Source organism: Pteropus medius, unplaced genomic scaffold (genome assembly GCF_902729225.1).
Source record: "Pteropus medius unplaced genomic scaffold, Ma_sr-lr_union100, whole genome shotgun sequence".
NCBI lineage: Eukaryota > Metazoa > Chordata > Mammalia > Chiroptera > Pteropodidae > Pteropus > Pteropus medius.
This window is the reverse complement of record NW_024351073.1, coordinates 4608371-4631209: the sequence shown is the minus strand read 5'-3', so window position 1 is coordinate 4631209 and position 22839 is coordinate 4608371. Positions and strand designations below refer to the sequence as shown.

At 38.4% G+C, this 22839-nt stretch overlaps 2 protein-coding genes across 13 annotated transcripts in view; one reads left to right on the top strand and one right to left on the bottom strand.

The window, feature by feature from the left end:
- Positions 1-14157, bottom strand: part of LMBRD2 (LMBR1 domain containing 2) — a 50976-nt gene extending 36819 nt beyond the window's left edge. For 4 of the 9 annotated variants that reach the window (XR_005648630.1, XM_039842650.1, XM_039842654.1 and 1 more), the window contains exons 1-6: positions 13941-14157; positions 6081-6317; positions 5724-5821; positions 4364-4459; positions 1575-1742; positions 542-752 (exon numbers count right to left, since the gene is read on the bottom strand). Coding sequence is in view for 8 of the 9 variants with exons in the window: in XM_039842650.1 (XP_039698584.1) it covers positions 542-752; positions 1575-1742; positions 4364-4459; positions 5724-5821; positions 6081-6254 (747 nt within the window). In the remaining variant the exon portion in view is untranslated. Of the gene's footprint in view, positions 1-541; positions 753-1574; positions 1743-4363; positions 4460-5723; positions 5822-6080; positions 6318-7473; positions 7577-13926 lie in introns of all 9 variants that reach the window. The other 5 variants (XM_039842655.1, XM_039842658.1, XM_039842652.1 and 2 more) reach the window with 4 other exon arrangements.
- A 140-nt stretch (positions 14158-14297) lies between these two features.
- The window catches only part of SKP2 (S-phase kinase associated protein 2), a 49070-nt gene continuing 40528 nt past the window's right edge, over positions 14298-22839 (top strand). For 2 of the 4 annotated variants that reach the window (XR_005648631.1, XM_039842670.1), the window contains exons 1-2: positions 14299-14496; positions 14979-15250. Coding sequence is in view for 3 of the 4 variants with exons in the window: in XM_039842670.1 (XP_039698604.1) it covers positions 14453-14496; positions 14979-15250 (316 nt within the window). In the remaining variant the exon portion in view is untranslated. Of the gene's footprint in view, positions 14497-14978; positions 15251-22839 lie in introns of all 4 variants that reach the window. The other 2 variants (XM_039842669.1, XM_039842668.1) reach the window with 2 other exon arrangements.

The window sequence follows — 22839 nt, the reverse complement described above, 5'->3', positions numbered from 1 at the left end:
CTTTGTGAAGTTAGTTCAAGTCACCTGCATTTTATGAGTAAAATGAAATGCCTTATTAAGATTACAGATAGGAAACAAAAGTTACTGATACAAATTCCCTTAAATATTGTTCTCTAAAGAGGTTTCCAGATTTGGTGGGATTACTTTGGGTTAAGCTTTCAGGAAGAAGTGTCCTCTGATTGCTAATTTTCACTTCCACTATGTCAAGGTAACCATATAATTTATCATCTAATCCAGGAGACTTTAAAGAGTAAAAGAGGGCACTACTAGAAGTTAACCAAAGACAACAAGTATAACCCTGCACTGTTGAATATATTCTCCCTAAATCTTTGTCAGTTAGATGATGGAGATGACATCTCATAAAGCTGAGCTGCCAATATGAAGTCATCCTAGTGGATGAGACATTCTTAAGGATTGCACATTACCAAATTTTCAGCCTAAAGCACATCAATGTGCTAACGACAAAAACAACAAATCAACAGTGTATTCAAGAGGAGACACACACAACGTGCTACTGACTGTAAGCTTTAAATTTGCTTACCTCCATGACATCTTCCAGAGTCTCTTCCGCATCTGCTTTCTCTGTCATCAACTTGGCTGCCTTAAAATAAGTTTTCATAAGTAGATAACCTCTTTTTGCTCCATTCCAGTATGATCGAGGAATTTCTACCAAACCATACCCTAACAATAACACAAGAAGAAACAGACCCCATGTATTTGCAGCAGCTATTCCAATTGTCTGAAGCTGGTTCCTAAGAGAAAAAAAAAAAACATAAGCAGATAACAGATAGGTAAAATTTCCCCACAAAAATGTGAAATGAAACTAGTGTCAAATGGTTTTTCATATATCAACCACCATAAAGGATGGCTAAAATTTTATGTGAAAAAACTAGACTGCAGAAACAGACTTTAACACAGGAAACACTGCTTCTATTATAGTTAATATTAAAATCTAGGACAGTTCATGGGAAAAATTATCCTGAAGGAAACATATTTTTCATTAGGTGCTTTCTTACTCAATATTAACCAAGAAAAGCCTGAAAAAAATTTTAACTTGTTTTGAGGCAGACCCATGAAAATCTCAGGAATGCAACAGGGAGGACTATCACTATTATCCTATTCCTAAATTTTTCAGATCTAGCTCTTCACATATATTACAGATCACAAGTACAATACAGACTTCCATTTTATTGCAATGTCTAAATCTAACATTAAAGAGAAATATGCCCTCAAACTAGTCAGAAGAAAAAAGTTCGCAAGTTCCCATGAAAAAGAAAACTAGATATTTTGTCATATACAAAATTTGAAAGCCCATAAAAAATCATGAGGGTTAATACTTTTAACATATAGCAATTAGACAAAGCATTAGTCTTTTGTCTAATAGCTACATTTAAAGATGTTATTCCATATTTTCCTTCCTAGTAATATGTGTTATTCAGATATTCTTTTGGGGGACTCTATAAAACTATACCTTGATATGATTCAATGAAATGTCTATTTACCTATATGAGATAAAAATTAATTTTTAAAAATGGAAATATACATAGAAGCAATGTTAAGACAATTTTTCTTACCATTCTAAGTGCAAATGTGGGTTTACGGCTACATAAATTAAAAATGCTCCAAAAATCAGCAAATAGGTGCCATAATAGATTGCATTCTCAATCAGTGCAGTTTTAATCTTTCCAGTTATGGAAAACCCTCCTGATCTTGCATACGACTGCATAAAAGGTAAAAGAATCCTAAACAGTTGGAAAAAATATGATTAAAAAACACACTTGTTATGTCTGTATAATCTCAAAATACCAGAAATACATGAACCTCAATTTTAATGTATAGTTCTTTTCACAAACAAATATGATTTTGATTATTAATAACAAATAAATTGTAATAGATTGAACATTTTGTAACATTAAATTTGGGGGGAAACAAAGCACATTCCTAGGAAAGCTGCAATGACCAGCAGAGAATATAACAGTGTGAGTGACTTATGATGAGTCTAAAAGAAGGACTTTAAAACCTTTATGAAGAATTTGGATTCATCCAAAAAATAATGAGGAATCATTATTTTTTTAAAAGAATGGAGACTATCAAATTTAGTTTTCTAAAGACTGACAGGACTTCTGCATGGAGAATGGACTTACGGGGAACAAAACTGAACTATTTGGGAAAGGGTAAGGGGTGGTGGTATGGTAAAAAAGCAGAAGGAGAGAAGACTGGTTGTCAACATATTGATTTTGAAGTACCTAAGACACATTCTAAAAGAGCTGTACAGGAAGTAGTTGACTATCCAACTTCAGAGTTCAAGAGAGAGGTTTAAAAATACAGATAGATTGGGAGTCATCATCATATCAATGGTACTGAAATAACATCAGTAGATGAATGAGATCTGGAAGGGTGCATATATAGAACGAGAAGGAAAGAAATGAGACTGACTTCTGAGAAATATTTATTTTTAAAGGAGAGGCAGAGGAAACAAGGGGAGGAGAGGCCAGCAAAGGAGACTGATATAGAACAGTAGAAATGTATGGAAGATAACTAAGGGGTATGTATTGAGTAAAAACCAGAAGAAAGTGTTTGAAAGTGGAGAGAGAAAACAAAAGTGGAGTAGAGAAGTGGGGTTAGAAAACAGAGTTCAATGGATTGAGGAACGAGTAAGCAGTGAGTAAATGGAGACACTAAATGCAGACAATTCATTTAAGAAATCTGACAGGGTAGGATAAACTATGGTGTTCATAAAGTGAAATATTTTACAGAAATGAAACAGAAAACAATACTGATACATATAACACAACATAGAAGAATCTTCCAAATGTATACGCCAAAAAAAAAAAAGAGACTAAAAAGGTACATATTGTGTAATTCCATGTTTATAAAGTTAAAAAACAGGCAAAACTAATCAGTGGCAGTAAAAAGTCAGAATCGTGGTTCCTTTGGGGAGGGTAATGGCTGGGAGAGGGTTATGAGGGAAGCTTCCAGGGACATTGATAATGTTCATTATCATCATCTGAGTGCTAGTTATATGAGTGTATTCACTAAAAAAAGCCAAACTAAATGCAATCTGTGCACTTTTCTGTACTAATTTATACTTCCATAAAAAAAGTCTCAAAAAAAATTAAGATGTGATGAGAAGTAGATCACTCAGGTAGAATATGGAAAGCTAGAAAGGGCTATAAATTGCAAGAACTGTGTGTGTGTGTGTGTGTTAAAGGATGAGAGAATTGTGCATGCATTGCACAAATGTAGGTAAGTATATACGTAACAGGAAGCGAAGGGGATGGGTCCATATTTCAGGAACAGAGATTAATTTTAAGAGTGACTCTTTCATTCGTGGTGGGGAAAGAAGAAAGGATGGTAGGTAGACAGGTTTGTTGGTGAGAAGCAGAAAAAGCTACCATCTGATGACTTCTGTTTTCAATGTGAGGTAGAAAGTAAGGATGTTTAAGGTGAGAAGGTAATGTTTCTAGGATGAGAAAGAGGGAGGGAGGGAGAGAACGCAAGAGGGAGAGAACGCGAGAGTGAGCCACAGAGGGAACAGCAGAGGTTTGAAGTGATTAGAAAGATATGTTGTAGAGAATGAAGAGCAATTAGCCTACAGAAACAAAGCAGGAAAAGTCTGGTAATGTTGAGGACCTAGTTGAGTTCAATGAACATGAATTTACGGGGGCACTACTCTGCTGCGTGAATTTTCTGTTGCAATGTTCAAGACTTCCAGTTTTAGAGCTTATTTGCCTGAGTTGCAGATTATTTGAAGTTTAAGAGCTTGGTTGCTTTAGTTGCAGAATACCTGAAGATCTCAGTAGGGACTAGATAAAATGTGAGTCTGGAGCACAGCAGAAATACAAAGCTACAGTGGATGGAGAAAAAAATTGGAATACATCACAGCTCAATGAAACCATGGCTATAATTAAACCTATGCAGAGAGAGTCAGAAAACATGTTGACCAAACATGGGACCCTAGGGAACACCAGCATTTAGGAAATGGGCCACAGAAATGGAGCCCATGAAGGAAATCCAAAAGATTGGGCTAAGCAGATAGCAAGAAAACCAGGGTATAATGATGACCTTAGGAAGAGCAGTCTCACATACTAATGGGGCTGGAAGGTCAAGAGAGAAAGCAGTAACTAGAGGGGACAAAAAAAATATTTTTCCTATCTTCTTTTTCTTGTTTGTTTCTTTTCATTTCTTTTCTTTTAAGATGGGAGAGACCTGAATAAGCAGAAAGGAAGACAATATAGATATAAGGGAAAAAAATAAGTAACACTTGAGTAAGTTCTAAAATAATGAAAGTTTGCTGAAAAAAATACTTTTTTTTTTTACTTTAGCCCAAATTGAAAAAATTCTATCCTTCACTACCACTTACCATGTCAAAAATTGTGACGTCCAATATACTACCCTCCAGAAAATTGGCATGATTCCATCAGGAATGTAACTCCATGGTTTGAAACATGGATGCTGGCTGTTTAATGACAATTTAAAGCAAATCAATAATAAATGACTACTTATATGAATTATATAATTAATTTGTACATGGCAGTTTATATTCAAATTTTAAATTATTGACTCTAACTTGGAAAATTTCATACAAAACCTAAATTTAAAGCTGACCGTCAACTAAAAAAACACATGCAAAGAGAACAAAACAGTTTTGAGGACACAATGTTCACCTAATAGACCAATAATGCAACAGTCTTTAAAAGCAAATGTATCATGATATCAAGTCTCTGATATGACTGCCTTTAAAACTGATGATTATTTCTAAAATATATACGCACTCTATTTGTGGGGTTGGTTATTTTGGGCAAGGGAGGTGGGGAGGAGAAAGATATTAGGTGAATAATTCCTGGAAACTGGAACGCTAACTAATCAGTCACCATAGCATAACTCTTGTGGAGACAGATGCCAGCATCTATATATAATCCTGTTTGAACTTCCTGAAGATATGTGTATCTGACCATAGATTCTTCCATTAATAATCAATCTTCCTAGACTATAAGTATATCCTTCAGTCCAAGGGCTTCTAATATCCACAATTGCTGCTGATCAATATCCAATTTTTAATGGTACTTAAAAAGGGAGTAACATCTACATTTTAAATTTATCCTTATTCATGTTAGATTTTAAAAACAAAATGAAAGCTACATAAAGAAGTTTGCAAATACTACTTAAAGCCTTGGAAAAAGCTACAGTCAACATTTATTAGTTTTTCACTTGAAAGTTTGATATGAATTCAATACAACCTTTTGGTAATTCGAACTTTATTCATTTTTAGTCTAAAATATGACTTCAAAAGATGTGCAATATGAAAAACATATCCCACATACAGAATTCCTTATTCTTTATTACAGCTCTGTGTATTAGGCAAAAAAGAAAATGCATGCCCCATTTTTTAGATCAAGAGAGAGGCTGGGAATTAAAATAGCTTTTGGAAGTCACATTCTTAGTAAGGGGTAGAGCCAAGACTACAAAATCAGGCCTTCACCAAGTTTCTCATTAGCATCTACAGAAAGCCTTATATACCAACAAATATTTCAAATTTACTTAAGATTTAAATTTAAACAGAATACAAGGTAACTAAAAATCTACTAGGATTTTTAGGATGAGATGGAGGTAGGGGAAAGAGGGGAAAAGAATGAGGATAAATTTTTACACATATAAAATCTCGATGGTAAAAACTGAGTTTTAAAACAATTTTTCTTCTACAATATTAAAAAAAAAGATACCTTGCAACTGGGGTAGCAGGTGCAGACAATCCTGTAATGTTGCTATTCTCAGGAGGGCTTGAGTTTGCAGCAGCATGCTTGCACCGGTTGTATATCGTCTAAAGCAACAAATGCATGGTTTAATAACAAAAATCAAAAGGTTACCAAGTACTTAGAGGATATTGGAGTGTATCAACCTATTCATCCTAAATTACCTTTCTGGCTATGCTTTTTAATAATCAAATTCATATAGTAAAATTTAAATTCAAACTGTAAGTATAACCTTATATAATTTAGCTGTCTTAAGAACTAACATATCTCGAACATGCTTTATGATTACAGATGCCCTTTAAATTGTGAAAATCAGTATCATCTTACCGTACTAACATCCAGAGGCAGTATAAAGACAATAAGAAAGCAGAGATACCAAGCTAGCAGTGTTCCGACAATCACAAGTCTATGCTGTTTCTTAAAGTCTCCATATCGATGAAGTAGAAATAATGCCAGAAAAAAGACAAAAACAATCTCGAGTCCCAAAGCTGCACCACTCATTATTGAATGTTCACTCTGACCAACCAAAGTAATTCACGTACAGGACTGAATCATATCTGTAAACTGAAAAAAAAAAAAAAAATGCAGTATTAAGATAGGAAATGACCTAATGGGAATTTCCTAAATATTTATTAATAAATTAATAAATTCTTTGGAAAACTATCAGGCTTTATGATGGACTATGAATAAGATGAAAAGGATAATTCCTACTCTCAAGTTCTTTATCTTATTTTTTAAAGCATGTCTTAAAATTTCATGTAAATTTTATCTTCTGGAAAAAATTAACAAAAATTGCACTAGTTCTAAAAATACAACAAAATAAAAATACTAGATGTGAACAGTTTCAATGCAGTGTCATTTGGAGCTTGTTTCTTAATGGTATAAATTCTAACAATATTTTTTACAAATACACTATTGACTAGATCCTAGGAAATTAAATATTTTATAAAATAAAGTTTTCTAAGTCATCCATAACTCATTACTTAAAATTCTCTAAAAGAGAGAGAGGAAGAGACAGATTATTTTAAAGCCAAGAATAGATTAAGTGGTTAAGCGATAGCTCGATGTAGGATGTACTGATAAAAACCGTGACAAGCTTCAGGATCTAGCTTTAAAAAAATATCATTCAATGTGAATTTAACATAATTATTATCTGAAAATTCCTTTATGGTTTGACTTACTTATTTGCCTGAAATTGTCCAGTGTAAAGAATATGACAATCATAGAAAAAGACTATTAGAGATTACAAAGAAAATGCTACCGTATGGCAGAACCAAATGATGAAATATTACTGAAGTATAAGAAATGATGTTTGTCAAGATTATTTAATAACATTAGAAAATTGCCAAAACATTAATTTAAAAACTAGATTCACACATTTTTACATATTACGCATAAAAAATAAGACAACAATGAAATATATACAGATATCAATAATAGTTAGGTGTAAGATTATGGGCATAAGCAAATAACAAAATCAGTTATAAACTTACTAGTAGCTAATAATATTTTTTACTATGGCTGTCAATTTTTCAGTATGATTCACAGCCAGTACTTTAAATGATGTAGATAAGTGAACAGAATTATGGATCCTTTATTCTAGTAATAAATGATTTGTTACATCTCCCCCCATACTCACTGTATTAGTCTTCTATTGCTGTTGTAAACAACTACTATAAACACCACCACCCATATTTCATAGTTTATATGGGTCAGATACCTCATAGTTTCTGTGGGTCAGAAGTTTAGGCACAGTGTGGCTGAAATGAGTTCTCAAAATTGAAATCAAGGTGTCAGCAGGATTGTGTTCCTCTCTGGAGATTCTGGGAAAGAATACATTTCTAAATTCATTCACGCTACTGGCAAAATTCAGTTTGTTATGGTTATAGGATAGAGATTCTCATTTCCTTGCTGGCTGTCAGCTGGCATTTGCCCTTAGCTCTAGAGGCCTCTTTCCAGTCTTTGCCTGTGGCCCTGTGTATCGCAGAACCCGAAATGAATGGCTTGTCAAATCCTTCTCATTCTTGGAATCTGACTCTCTTCCGCCTTTAGCTGGGAGAAAACTCTGCTTTTAAGGGCTCATCTGATCTCACTAGGTCATCTGGATAAGCTAGTCATATTTATTGGTTCCAGGAATTAAGGCCTATTTATTAGTTCCAGGAATTAAGGCATAGGGGTCTATTAGTCTGTTTACTACATCATCTATTTCTGTTAAAGCAAAACTCCTATTGTGTTGTTATGATACAAGGTTAGGCAAAACGCCTATTGTGTTGTTATGATACAGGTCCCATGAAGTTGGAAATGAAAACTGGGGTTTCCCTAACCAGATAGGAGAAAATAATAGTTTTAAAGTCCATAATCTTTAACCTTGTACCTAAATTCAAGTGATAGCAGAATGATAGCACTTTTTTTTTTTTACAGTCCAGAACGATAGTACTTTCCAAGTTTCCATATGAATTTCTATAGCCTGTTTTGGTTATTTCAGCTGAATAACTTTCTGTTTGAAGCTAGGGATGCCTTCTTTTCTTCTCTATCTGATTTAGTTACTTGTATATTAAATTCATAAAATAACTGTAAATTAAAATCTAATAAAAATAAAAACTGAACAACTCAAGTTTGGCTTATAAAAAAACTCACTGCCAGTGAGGGCAGCAATTTGGCAATATGTATCGAAGACCTTAAAAAGGTACATACCCATTGTTCTAGCAATTCCTCTTCAAATAAAGAAAAACCAAAATGGGAATAAAAAGTTACCTACAATATTATTTTTCACAGCAGCATTATTTAAACATGAAAACATAGAAACAACTTAAATATTTGTATTAAATAGTCCAGGAAGTTTTAAATATATCCACTAGTCTCACTGTTGTCCATTGCCTTTTTGAGAAAAGCAGCCGAGGGTTTCATAAATCACTAATCCTGTTAACCAAGTAATGACTGTTGGGAGCAGAGACCCGTGCCTGAGTCAAGAACTACCTAACAGAAACACTCCAGTGCAGAGAGTGATTAAAGGAGCCCACCAAATTCCACCAGGCCAGAAGAAAGGTGAGATCCAGAGAGACACTTTAAATATGTCAGAAGAGACATGGGTGGGATCTGAGGAAGTATATATAAGAATCACACAAATATGCATGGACAAGTATACACCAAAATGCTAACAGTGGTTGTCACAAAGCTATAAAGAGGTGACTTCCATTTCCTTTGTGCTTTCTTGTGTGTGTGCTTCTAATTTTTAATAATGAGCATGTATTATTTTGTAATTTAAAAATTATTTAAAAATCAATATAGTAATATAAAAGTAAAACACATAGCAACTAGAAAAAATTTTTTTGCTGTGGTGTTGTGATGAAAATTACAACTATTTTAAAATACAAATGTTTTATTATACCATGGTAAATCTGGGTTCCAAATATCAACTCTATTTAATAATTGTGTAACTTCATGCAATTTAAATTGTTAAATGAGGATAACCACCTCGCACAGATTGCTATGAAGATCAAATGAGATATAAAAGTAAAACACCAAGTAGGAGTTCCAGAATAGGTCTTCAATAAATGCTTGTTGCTAATCTTTACCTCCCTCATATCACGGGCTTCTAAAAGACAACTAGTTACCCCAAAGGTCACAAAGCATAGTTTTACCCTATGGTCTTTCCCCAAAAAGCTATGAATGGATACCCATTGCTTTTGCTCTTCGTTCTCTGTGGTTACCACAGCCTGGGCTCACCCTCATCCCTATAGAACAAAAACTGATTTTTGCTCACAGAAATTGCTCCCCTTGCCTTACCTGACGAACTGGGATTACCCCCCCAGATCTATATGGTAGCCCAAATACCCCTTCATCTAACCATTGTAAAGAGACAAAACACCTCTTAGAGCCATATCAAAAAGATATATTTGACACACCAATGTCATATAGAAGGACAATGCCATTCTTCTAGGCAGATAATCAAAATGCAGGTGGATCAAAATGGATCATTTGCTGAACTGTGAACATGTGCGTTGTGCAAAAATATACTCAAAGGCAAAAGTCAAAATATGTCTCTGACCACAACAATGGTCCTAATAGTATTCCTCAAATATTAAAATGATGTTTTTACGCTAATGACAAAAATTTTTTAAAAATGCTAAAATCTGAAGGCAAATCAAAATTTAGTCCCATGTGATTAAAAATGACAAAGAGAAAGCTATCATAGGTTAGCATTAACACAACAGCAGCAAAAGTAGATTTTACTCAAAATCAAAACGCTACTTCATTCTTTCAATCAAGTTTAAGCACCTTATATGCAGGCATGTTCTACCTTTCAGTATTTCAAAATACCAGTTCTGAAAGTCTTAAACATTTAAAATCCAACTCAGTCTTTTACCAATCATCGGGATATTATAGAATATTATTTTCAAATGCCTTTCATAATTAGCATGTTGTTACTGACTTGGATTACTGTTTCCTAAGTACTTATGGCTGATAATGAGTTTTCAGGCTAAACACACTTTAAGAGGAGAATTTAGAGGCTAAGAATTTGGAATTTGAAGCATTAAAAAAGAGAAAGAGATAAGAAACAGATAGGAAGGAAGGAAGGAAGGAAGGAAGGAAGAAATAGCTGGAAGGAAGGAAGGAAGGGGAATAGGGAAGGGGGGAGAAAGGGGAAGGAGGGAAGGGGGGAAGAGGGGAAGGAGAGAGAGAAGATTGGTAGCAATTGAACAACCAAAAATTTTATCAAAACCTAAGATTCTGCAACTGAATGAAAAATTTCCATGTAGAATCTAATGATTCGTCAGAATCGGACTGTGTTAACTTAAAATGTGTATCCTTACTCAGCTATGTGAAATAGTAACAAGTAGGAGACAACTCAAGATCTTACTAAAGAAAAAGAATCAGAACAAGATGTGAATGATGAAAGGCAACAATGTTCTACTCCCAATCAAAATTAATAGTTCCAAAAAGACTATCAATATTCTCATGATTAAAGATTTCAGGCGAAGAGACAACTCAGCTTAGGATACAGATAGAATACCACAAGAAATTTCACTTCCCCTTTAAAAATGCAGAAAAAGTCATATAGCATTTTTTGAAGCCATCTTCAAAAATGAGCTTAGCTGGCAAACCAACCAGGTGAACTGAATTCCACAGTGTGAAAAGCCTTTCTGAAGAAAGATGGACACATAAAAAGTTGCACCTTTGGCAAGGAGAGGTTGCAACCATGTAAGCAGGTAAGAAGAGAACAACTAGAATTTTAACGGATTCTTAAAGATTTCAGGTGAAGAGATTGTCAGATTTATTTTGGTCATTAGGGAACAATCCTTAGAATTCTTCCTAATAAAAATATACTTAAAAAAAAAGAAATAGCTAACTGTGAATTTACTAGATTCCAAGCATGTGCTAGCATGCTTAATCAAATTAAACCTCCTAACCTAGTAAGAAAGAACTATTAGTATTCTTGTTTAATAACAGAGAAAAGGGCACACAAATGGTTAGAGCTGAGATTCAAACCCAGGCATCTTGACTATAGAGCCTAGCTCACAATTACACAGTCTCTTCTACAGTCCAGACATACTTTCTTAATGCGATTTAAACTGTTTAAATCATTTTTGGTTCAGGTTTTATAATGAACAAATTACAAATATTCTCCTATTAATTATGCCCTTAGATATATCAAGGTAGAACGTGAAGAAAGTTAAGATTAATATAGAATTTAACTAAGCCTTTTTACATTGTAGGTAAGACAGCCATTACTTAAGGGTAATGTATCACTCTAATCTACATGGAAAAGAAGAAAACAGAGAAAATCAAAATTGAGAAGAACCTTTCTTAGTCTTTTGCTCCCCTGAGCTAAATAACATTATTAAAAAAAAAAAAAAACCTAAAGGTATCAAGATTTACCCCATGCTATGATAGAGCAAAGGAAAAAGCACGTCGTCTTTCTATTTAAATTGAATCTCTTTTGTCATGTTTGATTTTCAAGAACACTAATATACCACTGAATATAGATAAAGCTTATAGTCAAATGTAATTTCCAGTCCTTTTTGGCTCCTTCTGGGCCCTGAAAATATTAACTATCTTGTAAATGACGTCCTTCTCCCTTTGTATGATAAACACTTTCCCAGTTTACAAAGTCACTGCGTATTTTGAATTTTCCAAAGAGTACCAGAAATTACTCACTCTAATGTCATTTGTAGATATTAAAAAAAAAATTATAGTTCATTTGTCCTAGATACTGATCCAGTAATTCCACTTCTAGAAATAGAGTATACCTCTCTCATTAAAATGGGACATAAGGTGTGCTGAGTAAGATTAAATGAATACAATTAGTCAGAAAAGTGAAACAATCTACATCAGTTGCAATCATAATGCAGTTCTTGAAAACACCAGACATCAATTTCTAACATAGCTAGTAATCTCAAGTCTTCAATGGACACAATTCCTTATATTAAACAGAATCACATGTACCAATTTAAACTTTTATTTACTATATTAAGAGAACAGCCATAATTAGAAGGAATGCAGAAAAAAGTATTCACATTTCAGCAAGCTAAGGTTTTTCTGTTACCAAAACAAACTATTAGTGAAATATCTATTCCAGAATCTGAAGACCAATTTTCATAGTTGACAGGTTCTCTCTAAAATTCTATACAGGACCTCATGTCCACCAATTCGGATAATTCAAGTATTCTGAGAACTAGATATGTTCCCTAGTTCTCAGGCAACTAATAGCTGAATCCTAGCATGAGAATATTTCTCATCTTTAAATTGAGAATCATCCTATGTAGTAGACTTTCCTATCTATAAGATCTATATTTAAAGTGGCCTCTCCCAATTACTTTATGTGTCAAAACTTTGTTTATTCTCGTCATGGCATTTTAAATAGTTTTTTTCTTGTTTATTCTTTCTCCTACATTAGCTTATAAGCTCCGTCTGTTCACTTTCCTAAAGGAGACTATAACTTTTTCTGTTAAAAATAAATTCTCTAATGACTTGCAATTTTAAGAGAAAGGATGTAGATTTCAAACTAAGGCAACTGATTTCCCTTTAGCCTAAGTAACATAAAGGTAAGTCTCTGTAAAAAATCGAAATATTGCATTTAATAACATTTTCCATATAACATTAGTTAAATGAATTCTGAATATTCAGCCTCGTTATTCTTAGCCTAGTTTCAATCCAAATCAATTTGTGGCCAGATTCCTTTTTTACACCAATTTCACCTACTTTCAAGAACAAACTAAAGGTTCATGAATACCTTTCTCTGTCAAGAGGTGGTATTTACTTTTCAAGCTAAGCACCAAGCCTGAAACAAACACATACGTGGGCAAGGAAGGTTTAATTCCAGTATACAGTGAATCATTTAAAGAAATATGGTTTGTCATAGACCATACTGATGTAGTTTTTGTGATGACGCTGCCTGCATACTTGTGAACCTTATAAATCTTCTCCATTTTCAACAGGATTGGTATTCCCCTTCTCTTCCATTGTTTGCCCAGGGTCACGGTCATAGTATAGCTTGCACAATGGATTTCGCATGGTCATCCTACCTGAAATATGGCACACTCTCAGCTCTAATCGCTTCCAAACTCTACTCAGATAGGCTAAAAGCAGCTCCCTTTTAGAAGAGGCGACGCAGGCGGTAGAACGAAAGCAACAGAATGGCTTTGCTGGTGGCTCCAGCGTTGCACTGTAAAGCCCTTTGCAAACACAGAGTCATCTTACTTGTTCCGGTGCTAGCATTTATAAGACTTGTCAAGGCTAGAAGGGGATGCGTAGCTCTCCCACTGCACAAAGGAACCCCTGTGGTCTCCTGCTCCCCTAAAATTAAGCCACCGCCTCTCGTTCAAACTGCTCTAGAATTCACAAAACGCCTTCACACGTATTATCTGATTTGACCCTCCTTCCAGGCCTGTGAGATGAGCGTCGTTGTCGTAGCGCCTATTTTACACATGAGAAAAGGTTCCACATCACACACCCAGTCCTATAAGGGCCGCAGCTTCTGGACACAGGAGAGAACAGGTGTGACGCCAGCGGCTCGCAGCCTCGCACCTGGCCGGCAGGCGGGGCCACCGCCTCTACTCAGCTGCTGGGGACGTGGGGATCGCAGCGGCAGCCGCTCCGGGTTCTAGGAGTCCTCTCTATCTCTGCCTGCGCTCGGCCCGAGACCCCAGACCCCAAAGTGCTTCGCGCTCACCCCCTCAGGCTCACCGTCCGATCTCGCCAGACAGCATCTAGAATGACCGGGAAACTCCTCGTCCACCACAGCCGTCCAGAGTCTGGGACCCACGCTCTGAGGCTATGGCAGTGGTGGTGGTCACCAGAAGGCCTGCGGGTTCCCCAAAAAGGAAAACCCGGTCCCCGTCAAGCGGCTGACATGTTCCAGTCAGCCTGAGCACCTCCCACTTCCGCTTCCCCGCCTACCCTGTGGGCCGTCTAGCCCCGGAGGCGCGGGGAGTTATGGGTATCTTGAAGGCTGGCGGAGCTGCAAAGGAAATAGTGGCGAGCCAGCCGAACTGCAGGGCAGGACAGAAACTACAATTCCCAGCAGGCAGCGGGGCCGCAGACGGCAGCTGCGGAGATCAAGCAGAAGAGCTCTGCGCGCGCGGCGTGGATGGAACGTTGCTAGAGTTGGCGGGTCTCGCTGCTGGGTGCCGGAGCCGCAAGCCTTGGACCGCCGCGCGCCAAAGCGGGAATCCGGGAGGCGGGCAACTCTGCAGTTAATGCACGCATTTAAAACTCCAGAGCCTGTGGACGCCATGCACAGGTTAAACCGATTACAAAAAGGGGCAGGACATGAATGGACCGTCTAAATTCATTTAGGCCACGAATATTGCTTCTCGCTAATATTACTAATACTTTAATGCGAATGGCATAGCCCCTTTTTAGGAAAGTGTGAATGGATGGATGCTTTAGTGCGGTGATCAGAATGTGGTTTCATTTGACTTTCCTTATTGAGCTTTTCTGCTACTGTTTTGAATTGCTGTATGATTACCCCCCTTGTCTGTTCTCTCCACTTTAAGAAATTTTTCGGGCCTTCTGCATGATCGTAAATCAAAAGGCTTTTTCCATTTGTTCGGTTATTTTATCTTTCATTCTTGGGAACTTGCCGCCGACACATAAAATATGCAGTTCTGTTAGCTGCTGTGAACGTTTTCTACATTGCATAACTTGCAGTTTCCTTTGGGCCTACCAATTATTTATGGGTGTGTTTCTGAAAGGAACTGGGGCTATTGTGCATTTCTGCAGGAAACACCTCCAGGAGATTCCCGACCAGAGTAGCAACGTTACCACCAGCTTTACTTGGGGATGGGATTCTAGCAAGACTTCTGAACTGCTGTCGGGCATGGGGGTCTCCACTCTGGAGAAAGAGGAGGTGGACAGTGAGAACATCCCCCAGGAACTGCTCTCAAACCTGAGCCACCCGCAGAGCCCCCCACGCAAACGGCTTAAGAGCAAAGGGAATGACAAGGACTTTGTGATTGCCCGCAGACCCAAGCTAAATCGAGAGAACTTTCCAGGTAAGGTATGAGGGTAAAACTGTGGATCACGGAAGAGATTGTTGAACTATTCTGCTGGTAAAACTTTATTCTGGGATCTTTAGGATGGGGCCTTTTTAAAAAGGCCTCATTCTGAAGTTATTTCTCAAAGAAATGGAATTCATTGTCAATGAAGTCAGTAGGAATCTTGATAGGTATATCTCTTCTAGTGGACAATTGATTTTTAACTTATGTGAAATTTTGACCCATGAGAAGATATTCCTGCCTTTTTCCGTAGAAGGGAAGCTGCCTGCTCAAAGGCCAACTAAGTACCACTAATAAATGGGAACACAGCAATGATCTTGTAGGACTCTTTTTGTTTGTATTCTTGCTATTTCTTCTGTAGTCCTGGGTGAGCATTTTGCCATAATGACGTTAGTTATTTGTCAAAAGACTGCTAAAGTGAATGTTAAACTAAGTGGAATGTTAAGACAATCTCCTCAGGTCCACTTCCAAATGAGATTCTTCTGGTATGATCTGTCTCCATTACTGCCAACGTTATCTGTTCAGGCACCCAACCCAAAAACCTGAGGGTCAGTCATAGTCCCACCATCCCCCAACATCCACCCAAAGATTGAATCTTTCCCTCTGTCTCCTAAATATTTCTCAAGCTCTCATCATTTCTTGCCCGAACATTTGAATGGGCTTATCATTCCAGCCTGTCCTCCCTGGATCCATCCCCCGGAGCTAGAGTGGACTGACTGAAATGAAGAACTCAGCACATCATTCCCCTCTTAATAGCTTTCCATTCCCAGTCTTCTGAAGTAGGTGAATGAGTGCTTCCCAAAGTGGATCAGAACCATAAGAGTACTCAAAGCCATAGGGTAAACATAGTGTGTTTCATTGACCAGGGGTTATCAGTTTTTCTTCTTAGTAAGTCATTTAAGACAATTCAGCAAGTATTTGCTGAGCACACACCATGTGCTTGGCATTGTTCTAGGGGCTGAGAAAATAGTAATGAGCAAAACATAAATGTTCCTACCCTCATGAAGCTTCTGTTCTAGAGAAGACACAATAAACATAATAAATATGGTGTGTGTATATATACATACACATGTATGTGTATGTGTGTATATATATATATATATATATATATATATATATATATATATAGTATGTTAGAATGTGTAAGTGCTATGGCAAAAAAAAAAAACCTACAAAAATTGAACAAGCCAAGAGGGATTGCAAATCCTCAGGTCGGAAGATGGATTGCAATTTTAAACAGGGTATTAAGGGAAAGCCTCACTTGGAAAGTGAGCTTAAAGCAAAGGCAATAAAGGAGGCAAAGGAATGTGCTTGCAAATTTCTTGGAGAAGAGAGCATAGATAGGGAACAGCCAGTGCGAAGACCCTGGGGCGAAGCATATCATATTTATTCAAGCGACAACAAGAAAGACATATTCCAAGAATGGAATGAGCAAAGGGGAGAGTAGTGGGAGATCAGCTAGAGGTGATACTGAGCAGAGTTGTGATATGACCTTTTAAAATGACACACTGATGTGTGGAGACTAAACCATAGGGGGTTGATGGTAGAAGCTTAGAGACTTGTTAAGAGATATGGTAGTGACCAGATTCAAAATAGATTCTCACACTGATAGTAGATAGATTCTGGCACTGGAACCAACAGAATTAGGAGGCTATTGAAATGGTTAAAGAATAATCAGAGTCTAAATTGGAATCGGGTGAGTAATGTTGGAGAAGAGGAGACAGATTAAAGAAATAAAGATGAAGTCTTGCAGAGCTAAGATAAATAAGTATATGCCTAAATTCTCCCATCTAGCTTTCTTTGCAGAAGAGTTGATTGGTTGGTTGCTTGCTTGCTTTGCTTTAAAAAAAAAAAAAATCTTTTTTTTTTTTTTGGTTTTTGATCCTTTATTTAGGAAAGAGAACCCTTATGGTCTGGAAATCTACATCAGGAGTGGGATTAATTAAAAAGATAGTAAAAGATTATAGTAAAATCAAACAAATCTGAGTTTGAATCCCTAGTCTGTTTATCAGCCTTGGGAAGTTATTTGAGTTCTCAGTGCCTTAGTTTCTTTGTGAAGTGGAGAAATAATACCCACTTCATAGTTTGCTGTGACGATTAAATGAAAGACTGCATATAAGGTCCTTAGCTGCTGCCTGAACATAGCAGTAAGTAAACCCAGTTATTTGGGTCAACAAAATTTCTCACATCCATTTGGAAGGCTACTTCACTTATACTTTTTGCATTAATACTGTTAGTCTGAACCTGTTAATGTAGATAATTTTTTTCTTCAGAATTTAATATCACTGCTTTACTTTGTATCCGGAATGCAGCACTAGCAATTTGATGCTCAACCAGCCAAATGTGGTTAAATTAATAGATATTTATTAATTTGTCCAGCACTGATAGCTTTTAACATGGAGTGTAACTGCTGTATGTCCTTCCACATTCACGTACACAGTTGTAAATAAAAAAAGACATTTTCACAGCAAAGCACTGTGGAAACAAGTCAAGATTAAGGGGTGGTTGCTGTCTTCTGGGCAATTACAAGTCAAGATGAGAAAAAACAATACACAATAAGAGAAGCTCATAGCAAAAGATGGCAGCTAGCAGATGATGTGTAGTTCAGGTAGTGAGTGCTATAGGAAGCCAGAGGGAGGGAACCACTTGTGCCAAAGTGACCTGAAGCTTCCCAGGTACAGAAGGCTTCCTAAGGGAAAACCACCACTGGATGTGGACAATCATCCTCCTTCTCATCAAAAGCAGAGGCTCTGAGAAAAGAAAGAAGGATCTGGGAGTGGTCCAATCAGAGACCAGATTGTTGAAATTAACTTCAAATACATATGTGTGAAGTGAAAAGAGTTGTGTGAAAAGAGAAGTAGCGAGCTTTGTTTTTATGTTGGTTATTACCTGAGAGGGAGGGAGGGAGGGAAGCTGATAGTGTACATCATATGTGTGGAATTACACACCATGTAGACTGGTTAGTTGGTGGGGGGCAGTGGGGAGAGGTGGATTCAGTGATGCAGGATGAGGGACTGCTGTTGTAGAGGATTCCTAGTGGGCCTGCGGGAGCCAGGGCCTCCAGTGTACTGGATCATCATTCCAGGGAGTTTTGTGTGCAGTTGTTCAGACAGGTGGCTAACAGCTCTGCCAGGATTAGGGTAGAACAGGCCACACCTGCTTTACATAGAGATCTGATGACAGTAGCCGTGAGCTGAGTTTTTCTTGCATCTTCACCCAGCAGTCTTTCCCTGCAGGCCCCAAGCCAGGCACACATCTGGCAACGAAATTCACTTTATTTATTTATTTTGGAAGATAAAAACTACGTGACCAACCCATACCAGAACAGGTCTGATTGGCCTTTGAGATGAGTGTGTGGAAGGAGCTGGGAAGAAACGGCCAATAGTGAGGTCATTAGTGGGCAGAAAGAGGACAACTGCATTTTATCCATGGTCATTAAATGCCTGTCCTGATCCCCCCATCTTCCCCACTTCTGCTTCCAGACAGAAGATGGCCATGAAAATGCTATTGAACTAATTTGTGGATCAGCTCTTCCATGGCTATTAAACTGCTTGAAATTCCAGACCCTACCCTGGTTCGCAGACTGGAGACTCCAAAGTTTAGAGTGTACTGATATCCCCAAGGGAACTTGTTCAAAGTGCAAAATTCCTGAGTTTCTGATCCAAGAAGTCTTGCCTTGAGCCTGGGAATCTGATGTAATACCCTCAGGCAAACACATTTCCTCCAATTTTTTCAACCAATTAAGCAATATAGTTTACATTATAATCCTGGGTATATCTGAAACAAATTTCACAAAAGTATATTTCCCCGTACTAAAAAATTTCCTATTCTTTCAGAGCAGTGCTGGTCAAACTTAATTTCATGACTCATCAATGAATCTCTACCTGCAGCTCCCAAAACTCAGCTCTGATAGAGTCTTTTTGAGATTCTTCCAGGCATGTTTCTTTGCTCTGTAGCTTTTATTCATTCATTCATGTATTCATTCAGCAAAGATTTATTGAGTGTCATCCTAGAGATGAGGATTACAAGCAATGAACCTAACAGGCAAAGACCCTGCTCTCATAGGGCCTATATACTGAACTTTATTCTCCAAATCCTAACTTCCATGGTTTTTCCATTGCTCCTCCCACGCCCTAGGGGTGAGCAAGACTTACAGAAATTGAGGGGAGTGGAGCTGAGGAGGTCATTGAGGACCTGCTTTTGTTTTGCTCTTTTTTGCTTTTTTCAGTTTTGCCTATCTAGCAAAAAAAAGAAAGAAAAAAGAAAAACAAGAAACAAAGAGCTGTCAGGGTCTAGTGCTTTCTCTTTCTGATTTATGGGAAAAGGAAGGAAAACTCATCTCAGATGGCAGAATCTGTTTGTAGCTTCACAGAAAGGAAGCACGGGTTGTTACTACTTAAAACAAGCTAGCAAAAGCAAACATGAAGTGAGCCCCCACCCTTAAAAAAATACACAAAAAACGGTAGGTGTGAGCAGCAGGCTTGCTTACCCTTCAACTATAATTTGTTTATGTATGCTTAAAGAGCAATTTTAAGAGTCAAAGTTTTGTTTATAATTAAGATTACTTTGCAGTGTTAAGTTAAATTTGAGTGTAGGTGATGTTCCAAGAAATAAATATGTCAAGTAAGAGGGGCTGTCTATCCTGGAAAGATCTAACGCATGGAAGACTCTCCCATAAGCCACTCTTACCAAAGGAGTTTAAGGGGTGCAGGCAGTGATGAAGTGATGGGAGTGGACAGCTGGGTTTGCACCTGAGGAATGAGTGGAAATGGTGGTGGCTGAGGGTGACAACTAGCAGGTTTGCGAGTCTGGCCGCTTTTCCCTTTCATGGCTCAGAAGTATGTTTCACTGCTTCCAGGTAGTTGAAGACTGGAGGCCTTAGGCTGGATAATTATTTCCCTTACTGTGCGGGCTGGTGCACAGCCCCAGGGGGTTTAGAAGAAGCAAGTGGAGGAAAACCTGTTCTGGACTTTCTCATCCGCTCTAGGCAAGCAGACCAGGCAGCAGTGTCGTCAGGAATCCAGGAAACAGATGGTTGATGTTTTGAGAAATATGGCAAGTAAAATTAGATTAAGCACATCACAGGCCTTGGATACCATCCGCCAGAGCAGCTATGTGAAGACAGACTTCTGCCCCATCTGCTTGGACAGCAGCCAGTTTCAGGCTGCGGCACCCCCACCCAGGGGCCCTAGAGTCACTGTCGCCCTGTGGTCAACTGAGTAGAGCCCCAGGTATCTGGCTGCTGGCTGAGGCTGTGCATTTTCTTGGCCATTGCTCCTTCCATCTGGCAGCCGACACATTGGTAGCTATCGGCATGTTTGTTTTGTGCCCTCTCCCTTCACCCTTCCCTCCCAGCCCTGATTGATTTCTTTTTTTCCATAGCAAGTCAGGTTTAATTCTCTCCTTTCTCAAACTTAAAGATCATCACCTACTCAAAACAGAGAGAACATAGAATCTTGGAGAATCCTGGGGTAGAAAGAAGGCACAATTTGGAGTCAGACCTGGGTTTGAATTCCCACTCTGCCACCAGCTAGTTGTGTGACCTTGTTCCTTTTGTCATAGTTGCTTCTTCTGAAGTCCCTTCCCCCACCTCAAAACCTACTCCTGTTCTGACAGAGGACATTTCCTTCGTGCCCTGGTCTTTTGTCTCCAGCCTCTTCTCCCCAAATGCCAACAGTACCATGCCATCCTTTGCAGATATTGTATCCCCACCTGCAGTGCCCTCTGCCACCTGGCCAGGCTTCAGACACTCACTTCTTGTGGCTCTGTGCCCTCGCATTGGGATATGGGCTTTGGAACATGCAGAACAGAACCACGTTTGCCGCTTGGGCTCTGCCACCTAATGGTTGCTATCACCTTGGTGAGGTTCTTTACCCTCGCTGAGACAAGTTTCCTCAAATATAAAGTGGGATAATACTACTTAGTACACAGAGTCGCTGCAAAGACTAGTGTCGGCATGGTTTAATAAATGCCTGAGACTTTTAGGGCTTTCAGTAAATGGCAGTTTAAAATGTTAGCTTATGTTTTTGTTTATTAGTTCATCTCCCAGTGAGGCCATTGGGTTACACCCAGCTCCCAGCACTAGTGCATTAATTAGGCACCCAGGAATGTTTGCTGAATTGGAGCCATAGGCAACCTTTGCCATTTTCCAAATGAGGAAACTGGTGTCCTAAGAGGCCAAGAGTGATGCCTTCGTATAAAATAAAGCCAGCATTCTTCTCTCGGCTGTCAGTCATTCCTCTGTGAAATACCAACTGAGTGAGCACTTTTTAATATTCATTGCTAGGCTCTGACCTAGGCACTGATTTTGTAGGAGTTAACTGTTTAACCAGCTCACATAAATACAGATATAGCACATTCATAGTTGGCGTGAAGGGAGAGTAGACGGTATAATGGATTTAGCAAAGACTTTTTGAATGTCTGTTCTGTGCCAAGCATTGTGCTAGGTCCTGGATGTGCAGATTTGGCCTGGGGGCGGGCGGGGGGGGCGGGCTATGTTGATGAGCTGGGAATGCTCCTCTGAGGAAGTGACTTTTGAGACTGAGAAGGCCCTAAATCTGCAATCCAAAAGTCTGAGAACCAGGAGAGCTGATGGTGTAAGTTCCAGCCCCAGGTCTCCAGGCAGGAGGAGACCCAGCCGCTCCTCAGAGAAGGGAGAGAACCAGTTTTCCCTTAATCAGAGTTGTGTTTTAATGAGCCCCTGGATGGGATGAGACCCGCCCACTTTGGGGGAGGCAGTCTGTTTTCCTCTTTCTCCTGATTGAAATGTTAATCTCATCCTAAACACCCTCACAGACACACCCAGAGTAGTGTTTAACCAGCTACCTTCACATCCCTTGACCCAGCCTAGTTAACACATAAAATTAACCATCACAGTGGGGAGAAGATTGCCCTAGAATTGGTGTAGAAGATCTGTTGGAATTAGAGACTGGGAAGGCAAGTTCGAGCTTATCTAACAACTCTTTCAGTGTTTCTTTTGTGCCTACTTGTTTCCGTCTTGATCATTGTCCTGATCTTGTGCGTCATTCTACATATTCATATGTAAACATGTAATACTTGTCAGATAGCTATGTAGAGATTGCTTTTATAAGACTAAGAAAATTGCTCTTCTCGTACCTACCTTTTTCTCCCTCTAGTTGATGGTGAACACAGCTGCTCGAGTGATCCTTTTGAACCTTGAGCTCCAGATGCTGTTATTTCTCTAGAGGCTCTTAAGCACATTCAGAGTCAAAATTGAAGACCTACCTCATCCTGACTTAGAAAGCACTGCGTGACCTCATTCCCCTCCTCCTCCAACTCCGTTTTTCTGCACTGGACTCCTTGCTGTACCTCAAAACACACATGCCGTTCCCTGTACGTAGAACAGCTCACAAAGACTCACAGGGCTGGCTGCCTGGCTTTGTTCAAGCCTCTGCTCAGGGATTGCCGTCTCTGTGAGGCCTTCCCTGCCATTCTGTTCAGACTTGGAACACCTGCCCCCTACTCCTCATCCTGTCTTTTACCCTGCTTAATTTTTCTGCATAACACTAATCGGTTTATGTGATTTAATAATTTTCTTATGTGTATGGTCTATTTTAATTTACTCA